The sequence below is a fragment of the Coregonus clupeaformis genome, chromosome 40 (genome assembly GCF_020615455.1).
Source record: "Coregonus clupeaformis isolate EN_2021a chromosome 40, ASM2061545v1, whole genome shotgun sequence".
Taxonomy (NCBI): domain Eukaryota; kingdom Metazoa; phylum Chordata; class Actinopteri; order Salmoniformes; family Salmonidae; genus Coregonus; species Coregonus clupeaformis.
Window position 1 is genome coordinate 30,572,302 of NC_059231.1, and position 27,030 is coordinate 30,599,331.

At 40.3% G+C, this 27,030-nt stretch overlaps 1 protein-coding gene across 2 annotated transcripts in view; it reads right to left on the reverse strand.

Moving 5' to 3' along the window:
* Positions 1-474: 474 nt before the first annotated feature.
* Positions 475-27,030, reverse strand: part of LOC121551191 (dachshund homolog 1-like) — a 355,740-nt gene continuing 329,184 nt past the window's right edge. For both annotated transcript variants that reach the window (XM_041863748.1, XM_041863740.1), the window contains exons 9-11: positions 11,279-11,422; positions 9,096-9,164; positions 475-1,481 (exon numbers count right to left, since the gene is read on the reverse strand). In XM_041863748.1, coding sequence (XP_041719682.1) covers positions 1,444-1,481; positions 9,096-9,164; positions 11,279-11,422 — 251 coding nt within the window. In that variant the 3' untranslated portion in view covers positions 475-1,443. The remainder of the gene's footprint in view (positions 1,482-9,095; positions 9,165-11,278; positions 11,423-27,030) is intronic.

Consider the following 27,030-nt stretch of genomic DNA (forward strand, 5'->3'; position numbering starts at 1 on the left):
TGTGTAGATTGATGAGGGAAATGTTTTATTTCATCCATTTTAGAACAAGGCTGTAACGTAACAAAATGTGGAAAAAGTCAAGGGATCTGAATACTTTCCGAATGCACTGTATATAGTGTTTTGGAATGAAACTCTTCATTTGACTTCGGAAAAATTGTCTTAAATGAGGAGATTCATTAACAAGTGATAATATGCGATCATCACCAGTCCATGTAACAAATGAACATCCACACATTAGGTACAAAAGGCGATTTCCTGAACTCAGATTAAACCTTATCATGGACTAAAAAGCATTTTCATTTTTAATGGAGATTCTCCATTGAGAATAATTTTTAGTCCAGGACTACAGTTAATCTGTGTCTGGGAAACTGGCCCCAAGTGTACATTTTAGTCATTTAGCAGACGCTCTTATCCAGAGCGACTTACAGTTAGTGAGTGCATACATTTTTTCATACTGGCCCCCCGTGGGAATCGAACCCACAACCCTGGCGAAGCAAGCGCCATGCTCTACCAGCTGAGCTACACGGGGCCAGTGTATAAATAAAAAGCGATATTAACTGTTGCAAACGGTTACTATTGACAGCAAAAGTTGTTATTTAAAGCAAAATGTTTACATTTTCGAAATCAGTTGGGCTTAATTGAATCGCAATATAGGTTTGATTAAATATCATAATTTCAGGACAAACATTTACATGCCTGCATGCTTTTTCACCAAAATGGCAGCTATTTGAAAGAATGATGGCTCAGAAATTAAACAAAAACAAACTATAAATTCATATAAATGTCAGTATTGTCTTCCTAATAGATCTACTGCATACACAATACCACCTCTTAACTTTATATACACATACCATATTAATCAACTCGGTTTTTGATAGAGTGAGTTATCGTATCATTATCATCAGTTCTGGTATATACAACAATGGTATAAAGGAAACTTGATTGTATTTTCTTCTAATTTAGAAAACATTAAAATCAAATCTCAGTTGTCTCTTTTGATCAACATACAGATTTTTTTTTTAAACCCTCAGAGGTTCTTTCCAAGTTTATATATTTTTTTACATCTCGGAATTAAACTTGAAATACAAAACACAACCTCTGATTCTAATAATGTTCAAAGCTTTCTCGCTGGTTGAAATACAGTATAAAAAATCTTCAGTGCTGTGAATTTCTTTACGATATTACCATCTCTTGGTACATTTTTACTTTGCAAATGTTTTTTTTTTTTTTTTAAACAACCAACCTCAATGCATCAAATCCTGCTTTAGCTACTATGTAACGTTGATATCTGTGAGAAAAATAGTTATAATTCTACATTCAGACAACCCTTTTCCGGTGTTTGGCCAAACACACTTCCATTGACCTGTTTCTGCTGCTAAATCCACCTGGGCTGTTGAGAATCTTCATCTGATCTTTTAAATTCTTTAGCTCATCATCTTCTTATCAGTACATCACTGTGGTTTTCAAGAACAGTCTTCCATCTGCAAGAAAGGACACAGTAGAGAGGGATTAGCCAATAGCGTACTGGCCATGCTGACTCAACCTGGAAATATTGGGTTTAGTCGACAAAAACACAACCAGTGTGGTTGCTTGCGTGCGTGATGTTTTCTCACAATAAGCTAACTGAATAATAATGTTACATTAAATGTTTGAAGAGGTGTATTCTGATTTGACAAAATCTGGAAAACATCATCAAATCTGATCTGAGATATTCCAATACACATGGAATAGGCCTACTTTTATCCAATACTCTTCCAATGTCCCTATTTGCTGGAAAATCTAAATTACTGAAGCATATCACCACTCACAGTTGTAGATTTAACAACAGCTATTTAAATTGTTTATCCAACAAAGTCAAGTCTATAATTGTTGCTTGAATGATTTGCATGATCTGTTGGATCAAACTGTGGAATCGAGCAGTAGGAGTTGAAGAGACTCTTTATGCCAGTGTTTGTCTTTCTCATGCATTGAAATAGCGAAATAAAACCAGGCCAATACAACTGTCTACATATTTAATCCTCGACAAAAGGCAAAATTGATGAGGAACTGCGTTATCCAACGCTGTCTATCTGCACAATTGCACGTCACATGTGTTTAAGACATCTCACCTGACGCTTGTTTGAACATAATATTGCACTCATGATGTTAAGAGCTTTACACATGACACTTCCTGTATGGAAGGAGTGTTTATTGAAAAACGCAGAGCCATTCTTCTCTGGTGCTATCTCCAGACACCTGCAACCTAACGAGCTTTGTCCATTTTCAAAGAACACTCGTCTCTGAGTGGTACGCCGAGCGAGCATCGCTGCCTCCGACGCGGGGCTGGTAAAAGCATCTGTTAGGTGCAGCTCAGGAGCATGTTTGACATTTATTACCCCCGTATTTCCTCTGCGCTGCATTACTGTGCTTTAAGCAGCCCTTTCCTCTCTCTGGCAGTGGACCTAAATATTTAAATTTAAAAGGGAAAAGCACACCGAAAGACTTAAAGCAGCGACAGCTTGAGGAGAGTGCTGTTTTGCTGCCTGGCAGTCAGATATGACACAATGTCAGGTCCGAGACATCGAGCGACATCTGGTAGGAAATGGTAAGTTTGTTAGAGGCTTTGAAGAGACTCACATTCATTAATCTTCTGTAATCTCACTATTGGACCATTTAACCTTTGGCCTCTTAAGATCCATGGCACACCGGCAATATTTTGAGCCATATATGAATCAGAGGAGCCTCTCAATTCTATAAGAAAAATGCAATAGAATATGATGAAACCTTCCACCATAAACACTTTGATGAGTACATGTTCTCGCTCACTATTTTCCTAAATCTCACAACCAATGATACAACACTTTATGATAGCAACCATCACTGCACCGTGTACCTAAATACTCAGCCTTCTGTCGTCGATGCATCAGTGTGCTGTATGTATGTGTATGAAAATCTGGGTGGAAAAAGAACAAAGGCTTGTTGTGGGGAGGTGGAGGGGAAAGACAAACACAGGGGCTAATTATCCGGCACTGCTGTGGGTCTCTGAGGCATTGCACTCTGGCTGCCTCTATTCAAGCAACACTGCAGAGTTATGTGTAAAAGTCATTACAGTGTGAATGCGAAGGGCTAAAAATAAAGTGAAGAGAGAAAGGTGGTGGTGGTTGGAGGGTTGTGGTTGGGGAGGAGAGATGAAATGCCATGTATGCCACCTTTCTTTGCCTTTCTGTCTGATCGGCTTCACTGTCACAGCTGTTTATAGGGAATTATGACAATGGTATGGGGAGGCGAAAGGGTGGCTGATTATCACTTTTGATAAGTTGTGAAGTAACGCATCATCAGGCATTGTAGTGTGCAAAACATCCCATTGCTCAGGGAAAATGAAAATTATCAGGAGAGGATTAAGAAATTTATTTTTGACACAAGGTTCTCTTGGAAATTGTAGAGACACCATTTTCAATTTGGGAAAACAAATAGGTGGAACTCCTTACATGTTTGTTCTGTTTTAATCAACTTACACTGCCTCCAGTTTACAATATTATTGCAAATGTTGAAACATACTGATATTCCTTTTTGAGTGAGAAAAATTGGTGAGGTTTTGCCACATTGTTTGATGAAAGAAAGCCTAATTAAAATATGTAAAACTTTAGCCATTTGTATATTGAAATCAAGATGAAAAGTTCATTAAAGGGGATAAATATTTCATTAGATGCTAAATAAAACAAAATGATTTTTAGGCTTCTCTCAGCATAAAATTCCCTTTGAAAGATTAATTAATACATGTACATTATGCTAATTTAGCCCATGCAAATATTTTATGAAGACAATTAAGGGACTTTTTTCATTTTTTTTGCTTCACTGACATTCATTCATTTAATTTTAATTTCACATTAACTGTTTTGATGTTTAATCTCGCAACAAAGAACTATCTCTCGGCGCAGGGTCATGTAAACTTGCCGAACACATCGAAGGGCAAACAGGTTGGAACCAGAGAAGAGATACTGGGGAAGATATTCACGTGCGCATCGTCACCATGGTGTTAGAGCCAGGCGAGAGCTGCAGTCCCAGTAGCATGGCTGCCTGGTAACTGCTACAACAGCCAGAACTCCCTCTTGGAACCAATTCAAAAACACTGCAAAAGCAATTAATAAACACAGACTGTGTTAATATCACAGAATTAGAGAAGTGTGACAAAAGACAAATGTAAATAATTAGTTATCTCTAAAATTATGCTCTCGTTAATTTGTTTTCTCTCTCTCGCCCTAGCCTGAGTTGTGTGTTGAAAATACAACATACATTTCTCTTGGCTTTTATGCGTGTGATAGGCTTGGGTGTTTTTTCATGCGTTTTCTTCGCTTGTGTAATTTATCAACATAATTTTTTCCATTTGAGGGTAATTACGGTTTACTAGGCTGGTGGCAGAGGAGAGGAGAGCAGAGGAGACATGGGTGGCAGACAAATGCTTCTCTAATTGAACAAAAGCACACATTGTTCCGTGTTAACTCAACCTTCTCCTATGTCTATTCTTTAAGGCCATGATCACTGGCATTGTGAGCTGAAGAAATTACACGCTTCATAGCTACATTGAGAAAGGCATCTGCTATATGGCCAAATTGTATCTGAACATTAGAGGACATATGTATGTTTATTGTCTATGACACTGTCAATCTACCATGACAATAGTTGCTACATGGCAATGACTATTTCTCTGAACACATACAAATAAAATTGTAATGCAATATAATAAGGAAGTGTGAAAAGTTAAGCCTCCATTTAACAATTAAACTATAAAGAGCTGTTTAATGTCAATCTTAATTCTTCCAATTTCAAATTAAGGCTGCTAAATATACACATGTAGTATGAAATGGGGGGCTATAAATGTTCTCTATCCAGACGTGAATATTTGTAGTGAAATTATGACATATGGCTTACCTTTTTTGGGACAGCCGCCCTTTTCACATCTCTCCACTGACTGCATGACATTTCATTAAGCAAGAATCCTCCCTCCTTATGGTACAAATTGCTCGATTTGTTCGCTTATTATTTCTTTTTTGACAAAAATATATTTTTAACCCTGTGCGACCCAAGCATAGATCCAAATGAGTATTTTTTAAAAATTACCCTTCAGAAATGCTAACAGGCCTCTGATTATGAATATTGTGAATTTGAAGTTTGTAGAAAACATTTATGGAAACGTGGCAAAAATGGAACATTGGGCTTCAATGGTAGCAAAAAATATGTGGTAAGAAAACTGTGAAATTATATTAAAATCACATCAAAATGGATCAAAAGCATGTGATGGAAAATATTGTCTAATGGTATATATTCGAAATGAAGTCATATTTTGTCTGAAATAGCCACATTTATCAACTTGACCAATCCAAGTTGGAGTATTTTGCTATCAAAAACATATATATATATACATATACATACAGTGGGGAGAACAAGTATTTGATACACTGCCGATTTTACAGGTCTGTGAGAGCCGGAATTCTTACTGGTTGGTAGGTGATCAATTACTTATGTCATGCAATAAAATGCAAATTAATTATTTAAAAATCATACAATGTGATTTTCTGGATTTTTGTTTTAGATTCCGTCTCTCACAGTTGAAGTGTACCTATGATAAAAATTACAGACCTCTACATGCTTTGTAAGTAGGAAAACCTGCAAAATCGGCAGTGTATCAAATACTTGTTCTCCCCACTGTATATATATATATATATATATATATATATATATATTTTTTTTTACTATTCTGTAGGTTTGCTATGTATGGAAAACCTCTAACTTACTTTTAGTAATATTTGGTTGTCCTTTCTGGCTTCATTTGGAGAGATAACCTTCTATCTTACTTATTTACCATAAATGGTCGTCAATGGCAGTATTCTGACCTAATAAACTACAAATTTTTTATTAAATATATAAATTTTTGTTATTTTGATGTGTAGAGGGGGCATCAAAGTTACTCTTGATGTATTTGTTTCCCGTCCAAATTCTGCAATCTCTCGAACTATCAATATATGAACGTGGCCCTATGTAATAATAATAATAATAATATGCCATTTAGCAGACGCTTTTATCCAAAGCGACTTACAGTCGTGCGTGCATACATTTTTGTGTATGGGTGGTCCCGGGGATCGAACCCACTACCTTGGTGTTACAAGCGCAGTGCTCTACCGGTGCTCAAGCGCCGTGCTCTAGAAACTGAGACAAGAAACTGAAGATCTCGTACAACGCTGTGTACTACTCCCTTCACAGAACAGCGCAAACTGGCTCTAACCAGAATAGAAAGAGGAGTGGGAGGCCCCGGTGCACAACTGAGCAAGAGGACAAATACATTACAGTGTCTAGTTTGAGAAACAGACACCTCACATGTTTTCTAATGATCAATTAGCCTTTTAAAATGATAAACTTGGATTAGCAAACACAACGTGTCATTGGAACACAGGACTGATGGTTGCTGATAATGGGCCTCTGTATGCCTATGAAGATATTCCATAAAAAAATCAGCCGTTTCCAGAAACAATAGCCATTTACAACATTAAAAATGTCTACGCTGTATTTCTGATCAATTTGATGTTATTTTAATGGACAAAAAAATTGCTTTTCTTTCAAAAACAAGGACATTTCTAAGTGACCCCAAACTTTTGAACAGTAGTGTATGTCTAAGGAGATGCACTATGTAGTGTTTGACCTGATTTTGTAGTTTAGGACCTGTACAGGATGCAATTTAGGAAACATTGTTTTTTGCAACGTTGGGTCTCACAGGGTTAAGTAGGTTTATCATTACAGAGTTAAAGGGACACTACTTCCCAGCAAACAGGGGACGTCCTGAGGACATTCGGCAACGTTCCCATTAGGTCCTTTAAGAGTTTTGGCACGACGTTATCCCACTGACGTTCTGGGAATGATCTAAGAATGTCGCGTGATGGTACCAAGGAAACGTTCTCTGGGGGACCTTTTGTATAGTTCCCTGTAAGTTACCAGGACATCACTGAAGACCAATGTCAGGACCTTTTTAGGACATTCTCAGGACTTTCATTTTACTAGTCCTTAGGACATCGCGTGATGGTCCCAAGGGAATGTTCTCTGACGGACATTTGTCTAGTTCCCGGTTTGTCCCGGGGACGTTTTTAAGGACGTTATTGGGACATTGTGTCATGGTCCCCTGAAGGTCCCCTGAACGTTCTTGGGACATTATGTCATTGTCCCTTGGAGGTTTAATGTAGTTTCTGGGTTGGTCCTGAGCACATTTCTAGGACATTCTCTGGATATTGTGTCATGGTGCCCTGGAGGTTTGTCTAGTTTCCAGTACATCCCGAGTACTTTTTTTTTTGGCGTTCTTGGGACGTTGTGTCATGGTCCCCTGAAGATGTTGTCTAGTTCCCGGTATCATAGTGATTTACTGTGTAATGTTTGTATTTTCCAGGGGGAATTGAGACCTGTGTCAGTGATAAAGGGGTGATGTTAGGAGCAGGGGGGAAGGAAGGGTGGGAGAGACACTGTTGGGGATTATTAGAGGAAGACATAATGATACTAATGAAGAAGTGAGAGGTGTCGTGTTCCCAAATTGTACCCTATTCCCTACAATCGCCAAGTTATCTTGCCTAGACAAGGTAATAGAATCCCTGATCAACTCCCAGCTAATAACTTTTTAAACGTCTCACTCTATTCTAAATATGCACCAATCTGGTTTTAGATCTGGACATAGCACAGTTTCAGCCACTATGCTTGTTTTAAATGATGTGTTAAATTGCCTAGATCCTATGCTCCCTTATTTATAGACCTTTCCAAGGCATTTGACACCCTTGACCATTCCCTACTCATTCAAAAACTGTCTGAAATGGGCCTGGATAAGGAGTCTTGGAAATGGTTTAAGAACTATTTGACCAACAGGACACAAAATGTGTTTTCTGATGGTGTCAAGTCTAGTTTCCTCAATATTACAAAAGGTGTACCGCAGGGGTTGATTTCGGGACCTTTTCTCTTTACTATTTATATGAATAATGTTGGTCTATGTATTAAATCCTGTAATATTCATCTGTATGCAGACGATACGGTTATGTATGCCATTGCACTGACTGTTGACCAAGCTATGTTAGAGCTGCAATCTGATTTTGTTACATTACAGAAAGCCCTTGTTGATTTAAAACTTGTACTTAATATGAGCAAAACTAAATATATGTTGTTCTTTAATTCACAGAAAAATGTATCAGATGTGCTACATATTCACTCATTGGATGGTTCTCTCACGAGTGGGTTCCTACCTATAAATATCTGGGCATTTGGATTGATAAAGATCTAATGTTTAAAAAACATCCTGATTAGCTAGTTAAAAAGCTAAGATTTAAAGTGGGCTTTTTTTAAATGAACAGCAGGAAGCATATTATATAGTCAACTTGCCAGTTCTTGACTCAATGTTTGTCCTCAGGGCAACTTGTCTCAATTGGGTGCCCCTGAATGAATAAAAGTTATTTGCCCTGGTCAAAATTAGTGCACTAGATAGAGAATACACTACATTGGAAATAAAGTGTCATTTGGGATGCAGCCCAAGACAGTGCTGCAGTCTTCAGAGGTTATCACCACCCCCTACCTCATACCCAAGACCCCACAAGGCAAACAAACAGGTGATTAATGTCCCCCCCCCACCCCGTGCTGTGACCCAGATGGCAAGCTGTACACTTCAACAGCAGGCAGAGTTACACAGAGAGAGAGAGAGAGAGAGAGAGAAGAGAGAAGAGAGAGAGAGAGAGAGAGAGAGAGAGAGAGAGAGAGAGAGAGAGAGAGAGAGAGAGAGAGAGAGAGAGAGAGAGAGAGAGAGAGAGGAGAGAGAGAGAGAGAGAGAGAGAGAGAGAGAGAGAGAGAGAGAGAGAGAGAGAGAGAGAGAGAGAGAGAGAGAGAGAGAGAGAGAGAGAGAGAGAGAGAGAGAGAGAGAGAGAGAGAGAGAGAGAGAGAGAGAGAGAGAGAGAGAGAGAGAGAGAGAGAGAGAGAGAGAGAGAGATGAAGATAAACATACAGACAGAGGAACAATGATAAATAGAGAGATTAAGCTAGAGAATAACGAGAGAGTGAAACAGGGAGTAAAACAGGGAGAGAGAGAGATCAGGTTCATGTACCTTGTATTGCCCTCTCAGCATCTGTTCTTCCAGTGCTGCGGTCACTCTCCATCTCTGGGGTCAGTGAGTCTGGGACAGCAGAGGGATAGAACAGAAACTATGTTAAAGTGGAACTGACAGCGTTTTATCAACATGAAATCTTATTAAAATATGTTCATATACACTCCCAGAAATAATATGACACCTTATTTTTTTTTTTTTACATTTTCTGACAAGGGAGCACTTAGATATGGTCATTTTCACATTTTCATCAATTCATAGAATGTTTGGGAATGACGTATAGTAAGGCATTTGTGAAAATTCTATAGCAATATAGAGTGGGAAAGTGGCCGTGCGTTTGGACAATTAATAGACACTGCAGTAAATAAAACCTAATAAAAACATCTGTCTTGTTCAGTACCGGAGTCTACGCAGACCGGTGCGCCATAGCCAATCAGAGCTACAGTAGGCCTATATGCAAATAAGCCATTTGCCACACAGATCTGTCATCATTCACTTTGAACTGGACTGTGTGTTTTCAGGCAGTAGAAACAGCGCGACTTCAGATCATCAGAACGCATTCGCCAAAAGCAACAAAAAATCCACCTGAATGGGTTTCTGCAATAGGTAAATACCACGGGAGTCCTCTTACATTTGAGAACTTCACAGTCCTATTGATCAAACAACCATGAAAAGACAGGCTATCTCTCCCTCAGTTGCCTATGCACATCAACAACAACAAGATCAACAACTAATGCTAGCCAGAGCGAGATGAGCTAGTGTCTATTAATTGTCCAAATGCATAGGATGCTGTATATAGCATTTTAACATATTAAAACAAAAGAGATAAATAATATTTGTCCAGCCTTTGCTGCTATGCTTGCAGATGTGCATAATATGTATTTAATAACTCCAAATAACAAAAAACGTAGCTATAGGTTGTTGTAAAATGTAAACTTAAAACATGTTTTGAATGTTTTTGCACTGCATGGATCACCGGTGCAGTTGAATGCAGCATTGCTGTATGGTGCACTCAAAATGTATTGTAGTTGAGTAGCCAGCCTAGGCTACTGCTCAAATGCAATGCTATTGAATTTGAATTCACCGATGTGTGCACATCAGGCTGTAATTTAATAAAGTAGATGACTCAAGTGTTTACTTATTTATACTCGCTTGTGTGTCCTATGCAGCCTGCAGGCCTTGTGTTTTACACATGTGCACTAGCCTATTAGCCACGTTATGACTGACTTGTGATCATTGCCCTTGCTAGTTTGATTGTATTGACATTCCCAGGCTTAGTTACAGTCGTTTGTTTTTGTTCAAAATATTGAGTCATTGAAATTGTATTGAAATTCCCAGCCTTAGTTACAGTCGTCCGTTGCTGTTCAAAATATTGAGTCATTGAAACTGAAACAGTGCATCCCGAATGGGTGGAGGCAGCAAACAATGTACCAGGCCAGCTGTGATTTACAACCTGATAGCAATATTTTTGGGACTACCATGAAATGCATTGGTGAATTATATTAATCATGCAATGAACTGCATCAATCTATTCTGCCAACAATGCCTTAATTATGCCAACAATGCCTTAATGTAAGTCATGGAATTTTGATTCAAATATAACCTATTTTTAAAACCTCTTATGAAGTTTGTTTTGAAGCATAAACTGGGAATTTGATATTTTTGACTGATTATATCATTGTCTGTTTGTTTCATATCTGCAAAGTAGTTCAAATGTTGTCCATTCCAATTTAAACATCCTTCACATGGACCAGCCACACTAAAAGCTTTCACTGAAAAACAAAATTTCCTGTAAGTGAAAAATATTTGTTTATTTGAATAAGGATGGATACAATAAGACATTGAATGATCAGTCAGATTGCTGCATCATGATTTAGCTTGGTATAACTTACAAAATGTAAAGACAATAACCCATAACACTATGAGTTGTTAGCACAACACCGTGATTGAGTGTAAATGCGATCTATTGTCTTTAGCTAGCACTCAAAACAAAGGAGAGGAGAAAAGAGGAGAGCACAGTACAGTAGAACAGAGTACAGGACAGGATAGGACAGTACAGTACAGTACAACACTCTATGATCCCCCAAGAAGCAAATGTCTTTGCTGCAAACAGTGAAATACATACAGAAAGCATATAAATACATGAAAGTAGAGTGAAACCGTGAATAAAAAACACCACTAACCATTGAGTGAGCGCAGGCTCTCTGAGGGTGACGGCTGTTTGATGCACTGTTCGGCCTGCTCCCTCCTCTTGGACTCATACCCCAGAGCCTCCTGCAGTTTCCTCTTAGCCTTCTTCTCCTTCTTCAAACGCTTCTGGATTATTGCTGAGGGAAAAGAGAGAAAAGGACAAATGTATCAAATTACTTTTATTTAACCTTTTTCTAATCAAGCATATCAATTAGGAATAAATTGTTATTTACAATGACTTGGCAAGTGTGGTGAGAGACAAGATAAACATATTAGGGCTCTAGCCTTTTGGAGCCCTAAGCGAGATTTGGTTGGGGGGGCCCCCACCTCACAGCAAAACATTTTAGTGACCCCTCTCTGACGGCGGAGAGAAACATTTTTGTTTAGAAGTTAATTTCCTGCAATTCGTTACATTTTGCCATGGGCAGATATTTTTTTGTGCAAATATATAACAAATATAATGCAGATCTACTCATTTTGCCATGGGGTGGAGATACATTTTTGAAGATTTAAATGCCCACAAGAGCGGAAATTCACTTTTTTGCGGGATTTTTTTGCTGAAAGACGATGCCCATAGCTTACCCATGATGTTGCACAATGATTTCAGTCAATAAGTTATTGTTTTAGTCAAAGTATGATATGAAGTTGTAACTTCAGATATATATGACGTAATAATACTTTTCAGTCTACATTTCTTTTCGGGCTGGGTTTTATTTCAATGTTACCACCCACCACCATGGCATTGTTTATTAATCGGAAACACCTGCAAATGTCTTCCTCTTCGCGAGTCGTGACTGAGCTGAGCAATATAATAGATATTCTTTGGCTGAGCCAAACAGCTTTTCGCCGTAGCCTACACTTGGCTGCCTGAGCCATAGAGCAAATAAAAATAGGGGGTGCAAACTTATGTTTTTTACCAGCAAATTATCAGAATCAATTGGATAATTTGTCAAGTTTCACTTATTTTGATACAGAAGATAGCCCTATTTGGTAAAAGACCAAGTCCATATTATGACTCAAATAAGCAAAGAGAAACGACAGTCCATCATTACTTTAAGGCATGAAGGTCAGTCATTATGGAACATTTCAAGAACTTTGAAAGTTTCTTCAAGTACAGTCACAAAAACCATCAAGTGCTATGATGAAACTGGCTCTCATGAGGACCGCCACAGGAATGGAAGACCCAGAGTTACCTCTGCTGCAGAGGATAAGTTCATTAGAGCTACCAGCCCAAATAAACACATCTCAACATCAACTGTTCAGAGGAGACTGCGTGAATCAGGCCTTCATGGTCGAATTGCTGCAAAGAAACCACTACTAAATAATAAGAAGAGACTTGCTTGGGCTAAGAAACACGAGCAATGGAGATTAGACCGGTGGTAATTTGTCCTTTGGTCTGGAGTCCAAATTGGAGATTTTTGGTTCCAACCGCCATGTCTTTGTTGGGTGAACGGATGATCTCTGCATGTGTATTTCCCACCGTAAAGCATGGAGGAGGAGGTGTTATGGTGTGGGGTGCTTTGCTGGTGACACTGTCTGTGATTTATTTAGAATTCAAGGCACACTTAACCAGCATGGCTACCACAGCATTCTGCAGCGATACGCCATCCCATCTGGTTTGGGCTTAGTGAGACTATCATTTGTTTTTCAACAGGACAATGACCTAACACACCTCCAGGCTGTGTAATTGTCTATTTTACCAAGAAGGAGAGTGATGGAGTGCTGCATCAGATGACCTGGCCTCCACTATCCTCTGACCTCAACCAAATTGAGATGGTTTGGGATGAGTTGGACCGCAGAGTGAAGGAAAAGCAGCCAACAAGTGCTAAGCATATGTGGGAACTCCTTCAAGCTGCTGGAAAAGCATTCCAGGTGAAGCTGGTTGAGAGAATGCCAAGAGTGTGCAAAGCTGTCATCAAGGCAAAGGGTGGCTATTTGAAGAATCTCAAATATAAAATATATTTTGATTTGTTTAACACTTTTTTGGTTACTACATGATATGTGTTATTTCATAGTTTTGATGTCTTCACTATTATTCTACAATGTAGAAATTTTAAAAAAATAAAGAAAAACCCTTGAATGAGTAGGTGTTCTAAAACTTTTGACTGGTAGTGTATGACCATTTTATGAATGGTAAAGTTCCGAGTGATATGATTGCATTTTGGAACCCCACTCCCTCGTCGCCTGAAGATGAATGGTTTTGACCATGCTCCACTGCTTTGATTGGTGCAGCTAGAAATCACACATGTCTATCTTATAATACATGCGAAAGAAAATTCCACGTAGTTGTTTATCTATTTTGTGCTGTTATTACATTGATATTGGTATTTCGTTTCATGTCCGATGTGCTCAGGGTGTTGTTATATATCATTTGCGGTGTCCATCTTGAGCAAAGTCAATATGGCCTATCATTTCACTTCCCCTAGCTGTGAGAACCATGGCATGAGCACTGGCTGACTTGTCATTGCTATAGCGCCTGCCCGCAGCCTACCAAATGTTGCACCGTGTCCATTACAATGTAGAAAAACGTGTCTCTAGTCCAAAATGTTCAATAGTTAGGCTATCCATATTAGCTATGGCAGATTTGCGGCCGCGAATTATGGAACATGCCAAAATTTGGAGATAACAATAGATGGCAAAGTCAAAGATACTGGTTTCCATCTGTGGCAAAGTTTTCCCTAAATGCTTATGACAAATCCAGATCCAGAACCAGCCATAGCCTAGCCAGCTGGCTAATCTTTTGAATACGGTGTAGCAACAACAGATAACATTATCTAGCTAGATAAGGTTAGCTTGCTAGCTAGCTACACTGACAGCTGTCAGTGCCCTACTTGTTGTTATTTCACCACTCCACGTGGACCCTCAACACGGGGGCCCCTCAGGGGTGCATGCTTTGTCCCTACCTGTACTCCCTGTTCACCCACGACTGCGTGGCCGCACACGACTCAAACACCATCATTAAGGTTGTTGACGACACGTTGGTGGTAGGCCTGATCACTGACGACGATGAGACAGCCTATAGGGAGGAGGTCAGTGACCTAACAATGTAGTGCCAGGACAACAACCTTTCCCTTAACATCAGCAAAACAAAGGAGCTGATCGTGGACTACAGGAAACGGAGGGCCGAGCACGCCCTCATCCACATCTACGGGGCTGTAGTGGAGCGGGTCGGTGTCCACATCACTAAGGAATGAAAATGGTCCACACACACCAACACAGTTGTCAAGAAGGCACGACAATGCCTCTTCTCCCTCAGGAGGCTGAAAATATTTGGCATGGGCCCTCAGATCATCAAAAAGTTATACAGCTGCACCATTGAGAGCATCACCGCTTGGGTATGGCAACTACTTGGCGTTACAGATGGTAGTGCATACGGCCCAGTACATCACTGGGGCCGAGCTCCCTGCCATCCAGGACCTCTATACCAGGCGGTGTCAGAGGAAGGCCCTAAAAATTGTCAAAGACTCCAGCCACCCAAGTCATAGACTGTTCTTTCTGCTACTGTACAGCAAGCAGTACTGATGCACCAAGTCTGTAACCAACAGGACGCTGAACAGCTTCTACCCCCAAGCCATAAGACTGCTAAATAGTTAACCAAATAGCTACCCGGACTATCTGCATTGACCCTTTTTGCACTAACTATTATTATTCATCACAAACACTGCTGCTACTGCTTATTATCTATCCTTTTGCCTAGTCACTTTACCCCTACCTATATTTACATAACGTATCTACCTCAATTACCTCGTACCCTTGCACATCGACTCGGTACTGGTACCCTGTGTATATAGCCAAGTTGTTGTTCGTTACTCATTCTGTATTTATTCCTTGTGTTATTATCTTTAAGCATTTCACTGTTAGTCTACACCTGTTGTTTATGAAGCATGTGACAAATACAATTTGATTGAATGTGATTGATTGACTGATTGATTGATTGAAATCACCACAACATTCCCACCCTCAATTCAGAGGTGGAACCTAAACGAGATTTCCGCTACAGGACAAGAATTACATTGAAATAGGGACGGCATTGGCCTCTGGTGGGGCCTTTAAAGCAACATTTCTACAATTCTACACATTTTGCCATGACTTATGCCATGTTAATATGATATCTGAATGAGAATGACTAATAAAATAAATCGGGGCCCCCTGGAGGTCAGGGTCCCTGGGCATGTGCCCTGCGTGCCCGTTCGGCATTTGGCCATGATTACTACAAGTTTAGATAGCTGGCTGGACTAATTACTATTTAAAAAATGTACATGGCTAATTGGTAGCTAATTGAATGACTGATATAACAAGAAAACCTATTCTGATGCACAACAACATTTCGAAATTGCACCAGGTGTATTTTACTATTCTTACATACAGTAGTAAGTTGAGACCCTGACTGAGTTCATTAAAAAATGATTTAAATAAACATCGCTTATGCCAAGAGGTGGCGCTGGAATCATCAAAAACTACAGGGCAGAAACGTTGCAAACAACAGAGTAGAAACTGAGTTTTCCCTCTACAGAAAATGTAAGAAGTTTTTAAGGCAACATTTGGGCTGAAATCCTAACATGGAATGAACGCTCAAAATCATGAATTTATGTCAAAGGGAGATTGAGAAGACTTGGGCTGGCTTGTGCTGGAAATAAGACTTTGCAAACTATATTACATTTAAATTTTAGTCATTTAGCAGACTATTGAATTCAAATCAGCAGGGGGCGGAGCTAGCATGTTGGAGTGAACGGCTGTGTGTGAGAGGCTCCCGCAACTTTTTTGCGAAATAATCTAACCTAACTTACTTTATTGCACTTGTTACAACAAACTTTTCTTTCTAATACAATATTATAACTTTCTATGTGAAAATGCCTAGTAATAAGCGACCAAAGGACAATAAATCCACATCAGAGGCCTACTCCCCACCAAACAACGAGACAAACATGGCGGAAGGCACAGGTAACAACGTGACACTTACAGAACTTACCCGGGCTTTGGGAGAACTACGTGTTGCTATAGCGGAGGATCTTAAGGCTACTATTGCTGAACTGGACACTAAAATCGAGAGCACCATTCGAACGGTCGCTTCGCAGGGCCAGAGTATTGTGGACCTTGAGAAAGCTTCTGAATTCAACGCTGGTAGGATCGATGAGTTAGAGAAGCTATGCACGTCATTGCAGGATAATGTGCAGAGGCTTTCTGTGAAAGTGGTCGACCTGGAGGGCAGATCCAGGCGTCATAACCTTCGCGTTGTGGGTCTGGCAGAAGGGGTGGAGGCGGGCTCTCGCCCCACCGACTTCTTCGCCAAGCTACTGAAGGATGCAATGGGACCGGATGTTTTTGCGTCGGATCCCCTACTGGACCGTGCACATCGCGCCCTTGTCCCAGTGCCTGGACCGGGCCAGCGTCCTCGCCCAGTAATCATCTGTTGTCACAGTTTCAAGACCAAGGATCTTATCCAGCGCGAGGCTCGAATGAGGGGCAACCTGTTACATAAAGGGCACCCCTTTCGTGTCTATGAGGACTCCATCTTCGCCCAGCCTTGCTCTTCCCTGCAAGACTAAGAATTACCCCGCCTTCCGGGGAGAAGATTTGGCTCTCCTCGGTTTTGGACACAGAGAAGGTTATCCGGGAATATACACCAATCCCCAGTACAGGTTAGAGTGCCTTGTCATTGTGTGTTAGGGTCTGCTCACGGACTCAAATCCATACCATACCATAACGGGTGAAACCGTATTAAACGGTCTCAGCAAGGGCTACCGAACATGTAATACGATGAGCTGACCAATGGAGGGCGGTCAGAGCTCTCACTTAACGTTAATTTCACTTTCATTCCGACTGGGTTTAGAGCGATGCCTGTTTGGGAGGCCTTCCAGGTCGGATCATTGACACTTTCGGATGGATATACAGTGGGGAGAACAAGTATTTGATACACTGCCGATTTTGCAGGTTTTCCTACTTACAAAGCATGTAGAGGTCTGTAATTTTTATTATAGGTACACTTCAACTGTGAGAGACGGAATCTAAAACAAAAATCCAGAAAATCACATTGTATGATTTTTAAGTAATTAATTTGCATTTTATTGCATGACATAAGTATTTGATCACCTACCAACCAGTAAGAATTCCGGCTCTCACAGACCTGTTAGTTTTTCTTTAAGAAGCCCTCCTGTTCTCCACTCATTACCTGTATTAATTGCACCTGTTTGAACTCGTTACCTGTATAAAAGACACCTGTCCACACACTCAATCAAACAGACTCCAACCTCTCCACAATGGCCAAGACCAGAGCGCTGTGTAAGGACATCAGGGTTAAAATTGTAGACCTGCACAAGGCTGGGATGGGCTACAGGACAATAGGCAAGCAGCTTGGTGAGAAGGCAACAACTGTTGGCGCAATTATTAGAAATTGGAAGAAGTTCAAGATGACGGTCAATCACCCTCGGTCTGGGGCTCCGTGCAAGATCTCACCTCGTGGGGCATCAATGATCATGAGGAAGGTGAGGGATCAGCCCAGAACTACACGGCAGGACCTGGTCAATGACCTGAAGAGACCTGGGACCACAGTCTCAAAGAAAACCATTAGTAACACACTACGCCGTCATGGATTAAAATCCTGCAGCGCACGCAAGGTCCCCCTGCTCAAGCCAGCGCATGTCCAGGCCCGTCTGAAGTTTGCCAATGACCATCTGGATGATCCAGAGGAGGAATGGGAGAAGGTCATGTGGTCTGATGAGACAAAAATAGAGCTTTTTGGTCTAAACTCCACTCGCCGTGTTTGGAGGAAGAAGAAGGATGAGTACAACCCCAAGATCACCATCCCAACCATGAAGCATGGAGGTGGAAAAATCATTATTTGGGGATGCTTTTCTGCAAAGGGGACAGGACGACTGCACCGTATTGAGGGGAGGATGGAAGGGGCCATGTATCACGAGATCTTGGCCAACAACCTCCTTCCCTCAGTAAGAGCATTGAAGATGGGTCGTGCCTGGGTCTTCCAGCATGACAACGACCCGAAACACACAGCCAGGGCAACTAAGGAGTGGCTCCGTAAGAAGCATCTCAAGGTCCTGGAGTGGCCTAGCCAGTCTCCAGACCTGAACCCAATAGAAAATCTTTGGAGGGAGCTGAAAGTCCGTATTGCCCAGCGACAGCCCCCGAAACCTGAAGGATCTGGAGAAGGTCTGTATGGAGGAGTGGGCCAAAATCCCTGCTGCAGTGTGTGCAAACCTGGTCAAGACCTACAGGAAACGTATGATCTCTGTAATTGCAAACAAAGGTTTCTGTACCAAATATTAAGTTCTGCTTTTCTGATGTATCAAATACTTATGTCATGCAATAAAATGCAAATTAATTACTTAAAAATCATACAATGTGATTTTCTGGATTTTTGATTAAGATTCCGTCTCTCACAGTTGAAGTGTACCTATGATAAAAATGACAGACCTCTACATGCTCCTGAGTGGCGCAGTGGTCTAAGGCACTGCATCGCAGTGCTAACTGTGCCACTAGAGATCCTGGTTGGAATCCAGGCTCTGTCGCAGCCGGCCGCGACCGGGAGACTCATGGGCGGCGCACAATTGGCCCAGCGTCGTCCAGGGTAGGGGAGGGAATGGCCGGCAGGGATGTAGCTCAGTTGATAGAGCATGGCGTTCGCAACGCCAGGGTTGTGGGTTTGATTCCCACGGGGGGGCAGTATAAAAAGATATGTATTCACTAACTGTAAGTCGCTCTGGATAAGAGCGTCTGCTAAATGACTAAAAATGTAAAAAATGTCAAATGTAAGTAGGAAAACCTGCAAAATCGGCAGTGTATCAAATACTTGTTCTCCCCACTGTACTTATATTCCCCCATTTTTGTATTGTTTCGTTATTTATTTTTCAATTCTTACATTATTCCTATTACCATACCATGTATTTATTGCTTGCAGGGGTCTGGGGGTGATGGTTGGGAAGGGGCAGACACAGACACCTGGATAGCAAGTTGATGCTTTGTCCTGTTCTGCCTTTGTCATAGCCTTGCCCGCTTTCACGATCTGATTCCCACCAGCCCTCCGTGGTGCTTGTGTCTGTGTAGGTGTGCGTACATATAATAATTATTATTTGTACTTTATTATTATTTTCTCTTAGCATTTTAGTATTATGTATGTGTATATTTTAAATTAGTATAGATTATTATTCTGGGGTATGATTGTTTGTGTATGTAGATGTGTGTGTATGGATGTATGTGTGTATGTGTGTGTATGTATCTGTATATATTTAAGAATATTTATTTTATATGTATATTTTTTTGGGGGGTTGTGTGTATGTATGTGTGTGTGTATACGTGTGTATATGTGTGTGTGTGTGCTATATATATATATATATATATATATATATATATATATATATATATATATATATGCACGTGTATGTGTGCACATATGTATATATAAATCACAATTTTTTTAAATTATTTTTTGATTGGGGGGTACGTTCAATTTATCAAAATCCTTGTTCCCATCTCCTAACCCACAATATGTAACTGTACTGCTGTCTATGTCGGTTACTGATGGTTTATGTTTAGACCGGTATTGCTTAGCAATAGAATATTGTGATGATACATCTTGCTTATCTCAGGGATTGACCCAAGATGAACCTTAAGTGCGCAATATGTTTAAGTTGCAACTTATTCTGTTTAGGTTTATTAGATGCTAATTGAACACTTTAAGTGCGGGAGCCTCCTCAGTTCATATGTTAGCAGAAGTTCTAGGATAGTGAGAGGTGAGCGTATAGTTGGGATTTTATTTTTGTTTTACCTCTTGTTCGAGGTCGCGCCATGCTTTTTTGGCATTGGCCAGACAATATGTTTGTTATTTTTATTTTCATATTTTTTTCTGTCCTATGTGTGTATGCCTGTTAAATGTGGGTTGATGGGGGGGGTAAAGGTTGGGGAAAGTAGGGGAACAGGGTGGAGAGTAAAGGTGCTTACGGGGGGAGGGGTGGGTTGGATACTGCTCGGGTGTAGGTGCTACATATGCTGATCGTGATGGTTTGGTGCGCTTTCTTACCTTTTTAGTGAGTTACATATTATGCAGGCCACCATAGGAACTACAAATGAGAGGAGGGCGGGACTTACATTCACTTCCTGGAATGTCAAGGGTTTAAACGAACCAATTAAGAGAGGCAGGGTCCTAGCCCACTTGAAAGCACTTTCGTCTGATATTATATTTTTGCAAGAAACCCATCTGAAAAACAAATCTCATAACAGACTTAAATGTAAGTGGGTGGGGCAAGTGTATCACCCTAACTTCTCTGCCAAAACGAGAGGCACAGCGATTCTGGTATGGAAAGGAATTCCCTTTCTACATAAAACCACTATTGTGGATAAAGAGGGTCGTTATGTCGGGGGTCATTCTACTTCTGTAACTCTACTAAATATCTATGGGCCAAACATTGATAACCCCTCTTTTTTCAAAAGAGTCGTTGCCCTGATTCCAGATATCTCCCATACTAATCTGGTCATTGGAGGGGACCTTAACTGTGTACTAGACCAATATTTGGATAGATCCTCTACCCGGCGAACCCCTACCTCCTATTCAAGTGAATTCTTGAATACCTACATAAAAAATTCGAACTTATTTGATATATGGAGAATCTCTAATCCTACGGGTAGGGAATACTCCTTTTACTCTCATGTTCACAATGTATATACTCGAATTGACTACTTTTTGGTTGATGCTAAACTACTCCCCTATACCTGTAATGTGAGACATCATGATATTATAATCTCTGACCACAGTCCACTCACCTTCTCCCTGAGATTGGGTGACATCGTACCAAACGAGAGGGTCTGGAGGTTGAATCCTCAGCTCCTCACAGAACCAACATTCTGTGAACATCTTAAAGACCAAATTACATTTTTCTTTGATACCAACGACAACACAGAGACTTCCCCAGCATTATTGTGGGAAACGCTGAAGGCTTATTTGAGAGGCTGTATCATCTCCTTTCAGAATGCCAGGAGTAGGCAAAACAGAAAAAAATTGGTAGAACTGGAGGGACAAATTCACTTACTGGATAGGGAGAATGCTAGACATCCATCTATGGAGAAACATAGAAAAATTATGTCTTTAAAATTTAAATACAATCAGATCCCCTCGGCTAAAATTGCTAAATCTTTTCTCTATGCCAAGCAAAAATATTTTGAGTTTGGTGAAAAACCACACAAATTACTCGCCAGACAACTTCGAAAAAATGTGAGTGACCGAATGATTCACAAAGTTAAATCTGCATCTGGGGAAATACTCTCCTCCTCCAAAGACATCAATGACAGATTCCGTCAGTTTTATGAGACTCTATATACATCTAAAGCGGATCCTAACCCCTTAATTATGCAAAACTTTTTGGAGGACTGTAATCTTCCTGCCCTGAACCAGGAAGACTCTAACTTCCTGAATAAGGAAATATCTCTTGAAGAAATTAGAGAAACAATTAAATCTCTAAAAAGTGGCAAGACCCCGGGCCCAGATGGATACCCTGGTGAATTCTATAAAACATTCAGCAACATGCTCTCTCCCTACCTGCAGAAAATGTTGGTTCGGGCCAATGAGAATGGAGCTCTCCCATCTACTTTGGATGAGGCGTTTATTACAGTTATACATAAGAAGGGTAAAGATCCGGAAGAGGTAGGGTCATACAGACCAATATCCCTCCTTAATACAGACCAAAAGATTTTAGCAAAAACTCTGGCTAACAGGCTTAGCACTTTAATTGGCAAATTGGTCCATTCGGACCAGACCGGCTTTATCCCTAATAGAAACTCATTCTTCAATCTCAGGCGCCTCTTCAACATTATGTATTCTCAGAGGTTACCTAACGTGGACCTTGCCGTTATATCTCTTGACGCCGAAAAGGCCTTTGACCAAGTTGAGTGGCCCTATCTATTCAAGGTCCTACAGAAATGTAATATTGGAGATGGGTTCATAAATTGGATCCAGCTTTTATATAGGAACCCCTGTGCGAGAATACTCACTAACCAATCAATGTCGCCCCAATTTAACCTTCACAGAGGGACAAGGCAGGGTTGTGCGCTGTCGCCTATGCTCTTCGCCCTAATTATTGAACCTCTCGCTCAAGCGATCAGATCTCATTCAGCAATACACGGCTATAATACTAAAGATACTCTAAATAAGATTTCCCTATACGCAGATGATATTCTCCTCTATGTAACAGAACCCCAAGCTAGTATTCCAGCTATTCTTGAGGTGATTAATTTGTTTGGTACCTTCTCGGGATACAGAATAAATTGGAACAAGAGTGAATTAATGCCCATACGGTTGCAAAACACCTCCTGGCTAGAACATCTTCCAGTTAAGTTATCTTCAGAAAAATGTATCTACCTTGGAATTGTAGTTACCAAACAATACTCCTTACTATTTAAAGAGAATTTCCCTTCTCTGATGCAAAATCTCAAGGCAAACATACAATTTTGGAGAACTCTCCCAATTTCTCTGCTCGGAAGAATTAATGCCATTAAAATGGTCTTCCTCCCACAACTGCTCTACCTATACCAGAACATCCCAGTATTCATACCTAAATCCTTTCATAAACAACTGGACTCTATTATCAATCCTTTCATCTGGGATTATAAAACACACAGGATAGGCAAAAAACACCTATGTAAATCCAAGATGGAAGGAGGATTGTCTCTCCCAAATTTTATATTTTACTATTGGGCCGCTAACCTCCACGCTGTTACGTTTTTGCTGGATGACGCACCCCCGCCATCCAGCTGGCTTAGCATGGAGCGGGAGGACCCCTTCTCTATTGGTGCTGTGATTTTGTCACCTGTCAATCTGGAGATGTCACTTTACCGTAAGAATCCTATTATACATAGCACAGTCCGAATCTGGAAGCAAATTAAAGTCCACTTTGAGCTTAGACCAATATCATTCATGCTCCCTGTTGCCAGGAATCCCTCCTTTGCACCCTCTAACCTTGATAACACCTTTGAGCGATGGGGAGAGTTGAAGAACTAGGGACTGATATTTCGGTGGGAGACTGGGAGGATAGCTTGGAGTATATCCACACCTGCTCCATTAACTCCAGACATCGTCTCATACAATTTAAGGTATTACACAGATTACACTATTCCAAAACTAAACTGCATAGGATATTTCCTGATACATCCCCTATGTGTGATACATGTCAGGCTGAGCAGGGTACACTACTCCACTGCTTTGCCCTATGCTCTAGTCTGTATGGTTATTGGTGTGGCATTTTTGGGGTCCTCTCTGAAGTTCTGGAGACTTCAATAGACCCAGACCCGCTTCTGATAATCCTGGGAGTGTCCGATTCCCTAAACGGATTAACCAACTCCCAAAAACAACTCATCTCTTACAGTCTCATTTCGGCAAAAAAAAATCTTGTTGTTTTGGAAAAGGAGGGAAGCGCCCCCTACTAAATGATGGCTCAGCGAATTGGCAAACACTGTACACTTAGAAAGAATTAGATATATTCTGAACAATAAATTATCAACATTTGATAAAATCTGGCAGCCTTTCCTCTCTTACCTGGACCAGTCGGCGCTGTGAATTTGTACTTTTTAACGCACTCTCAATTGTCATATTGTAATCTACCTTTGGGCAGCGTGTGCTGGCCCCGACATTCGAGCAGTCGGGAGGGGAATAGGGTGGAATAAGGGGGGGGATAAAGGGGGGTATAAGTGGGGGGTTACATCTACCCTTTTTCTTTCTACTTGTCCCTGTTCTGTATGTCTTGTTTTGTAATATTTGTTTTGTGTTCAGAACTCTGGGTCTTGTTGTTCATGTCTGTTCTCTTATGTTTAGATAAGAACTGTACACATGTATTTCTTACCTATACACCATTCTTGTGTGTGTTCAATAAAAAATATTTGGACATAATTCAAATCAGCAAACTGCTGGAGGGTCTTAAAGAAAATGAGCTAATTTCTAAGGGTGTTTTCATGAAATTGGCTCATTAAATAATAGAGTATTTGATTAAACTGTTGCAGAGCTTTATAAAACACAAACGTGTTAACTTAAGTTCTATTTGTGTCACTTTTGTTTAGTATGACGATGAATCATTAATTTCTATAATTCAATATGGATCCATAATTATCTGATCTCTCGCAGCGGTGGGGAACAATACTAAGTGGTTCGTTCATTGGAAGCAGCGACATAGAAACACACAGCAGTTTTCTTATGCATGTATGACCCTGTTAATTATTTAGATATGTGTGTTAAACTGTTTTAATGAGCTCTGAAACATGCATACTCAATCGAATTTCAAGGGCTGTGTCCCAAAATGTACCCTATGGGCCCCGGTCAAAAGTAGTGCACTACATAGGGTATATGGTGCCATTTAGGATGCATGCAATGTATTTTCATTTAGATACTATATGTAGGATCATGTACTGTGCTGTGTGCATATTGTGTACTGCATGAGTCTCCAACCTTTTCTTGCCCAGGGATTGCATTAGCTTCCCAAAAAATGTCACGTCTTGTCTTATCACCAGGTGAATGATAATGGCAAGGAGAAGTAATCAACATTTTTAAATGAGTAGACTTGGTAGATCGTTTTTCATTATTTTGACCTACCCACATTATAATTTGCTAAAAAGGTAACTCCAAACACATTTTCGACTAAGAGCAGCTGTTTAGCTGGTTAACACTAGAACCGCTAAAGCATTAATTTTGAATGCTCATGATTTTTATTTATTTATTACTCTACCATTTTTAAAGTCATGACCCCCTCCGTCCGTGACTTTTCCTAAATAAGTCTATATAACACACTGTCAGTGTTAGAATCTTAATATCACAAACAGAACTGGAGTTATAACCAGTTTTAGGAGGGCATGTCATTTTTTTGAATGGTTATCCCCCGTTGCTCCTCCTTCTCCCAACAGTTGAAAGTGCAGTGCCCAGCTGATAATCACCCCGATAAGTGCCTCGAAACTGAACCTAAACTATATCGAAACTAATTTCACACATATAACAACGGATGAAATAAATTAAGTAAAGTATGATGGGGAGAAAGGGGAGAATGTGTGAGTTGATGAGTGAGGGGAAGCGAACGATGCATAATTATGTAATCACCAATTGTGAATGAAGAACAGGGCGGACCATTCTATTGTATTGATCCATTGTAATTATAATCTTTAAATGGTACAGTGCCGTGAAAAAGTATTTGCCCCCTTTCTAATTTTCTTTACTTTTGCATATTTTTGATACTGAATGTTATCAGATCTTCAACCAAAACCTAATATTAGATAAAGGAAACCTGAGTGAACAAAGTTAAGCAACACCCAATGCCCCTGTGTGAAAAAGTAATTGCCCCCTTACACTTAATAACTGGTTGTGCCACCTTTCACTGCAATGACTCCAACCAAACACTTCCTGTAGTTGTTGATCAGTCTCTCACGTCGCTGTGGAGGAATTTTCTTCCATGCAGAACTGCTGTAACTCAGCGACATTTGTGTGTTATCGAGCAAGAACTGCTTGTTTCAAGTCTTTTTTTTTTTTTTTTCTATTTTGTTTTTTTTGGGGGGGTAGATGAGCTTTAATATTGCAGATAGATTGTTACTTCCATCAATGTAATTGTCTGCATCACTTGTTTTTTTCTCTCGCATAATATATATATATATACATATATATATATATACATATAAATATATATATATATATATATATATATATATATATATATATATATATATATATATATATATATATATATATATATACATACATACACATACATACATATACGCATATACATACATACATACATATATATATATACATACATATCCTTTAAAACTATATACAGTGAGGGAAAAAAGTATTTGATCCCCTAATGATTTTGTACGTTTGCCCACTGACAAAGACATGATCAGTCTATAATTTTAATGGTAGGTTTATTTGAACAGTGAGAGACAGAATAACAACAACAAAATCCAGAAAAACGCATGTAAAAAATGTTATAAAGTGATTTGCATTTTAATGAGGGAAATAAGTATTTGACCCCTCTGCAAAACATGACTTAGTACTTGGTGGCAAAACCCTTGTTGGCAATCACAGAGGTCAGACGTTTCTTGTAGTTGGCCACCAGGTTTGCACACATCTCAGGAGGGATTTTGTTCCACTCCTCTTTGCAGATCTTCTCCAAGTCATTAAGGTTTCGAGGCTGACGTTTGGCAACTCGAACCTTCAGCTACCTCCACAGATTTTCTATGGGATTAAGGTCTGGAGACTGGCTAGGCCACTCCAGGACCTTAATGTGGTTCTTCTTCAGCAACTCCTTTGTTGCCTTGGCCGTGTGTTTTGGGTCATTGTCATGCTGTAATACCCATCCACGACCCATTTTCAATGCCCTGTCTGAGGGAAGGAGGTTCTCACCCAAGATTTGACGGTACATGGCCCCGTCCATCGTTCCTTTGTGGGGTGAAGTTGTCCTGTCCCCTTAGCAGAAAAACACCCCCAAAGCATAATGTTTCCACCTCCATGTTTGACAGTGGGGATGGTGTTCTTGGGGTCATAGGCAGCATTCGTCCTCCTCCAAACACGGCGAGTTGAGTTGATGCCAAAGAGCTCCATTTTGGTCTCATCTGACCAAAACACTTTCACCCAGTTTTCCTCTGAATCATTCAGATGTTCATTGGCAAACTTCACACGGCCCTGTATATGTGCTTTCTTGAGCAGGGGGACCTTGTGGGCGCTGCAGGATTTCAGTCCTTCACGGCGTAGTGTGTTACCAATTGT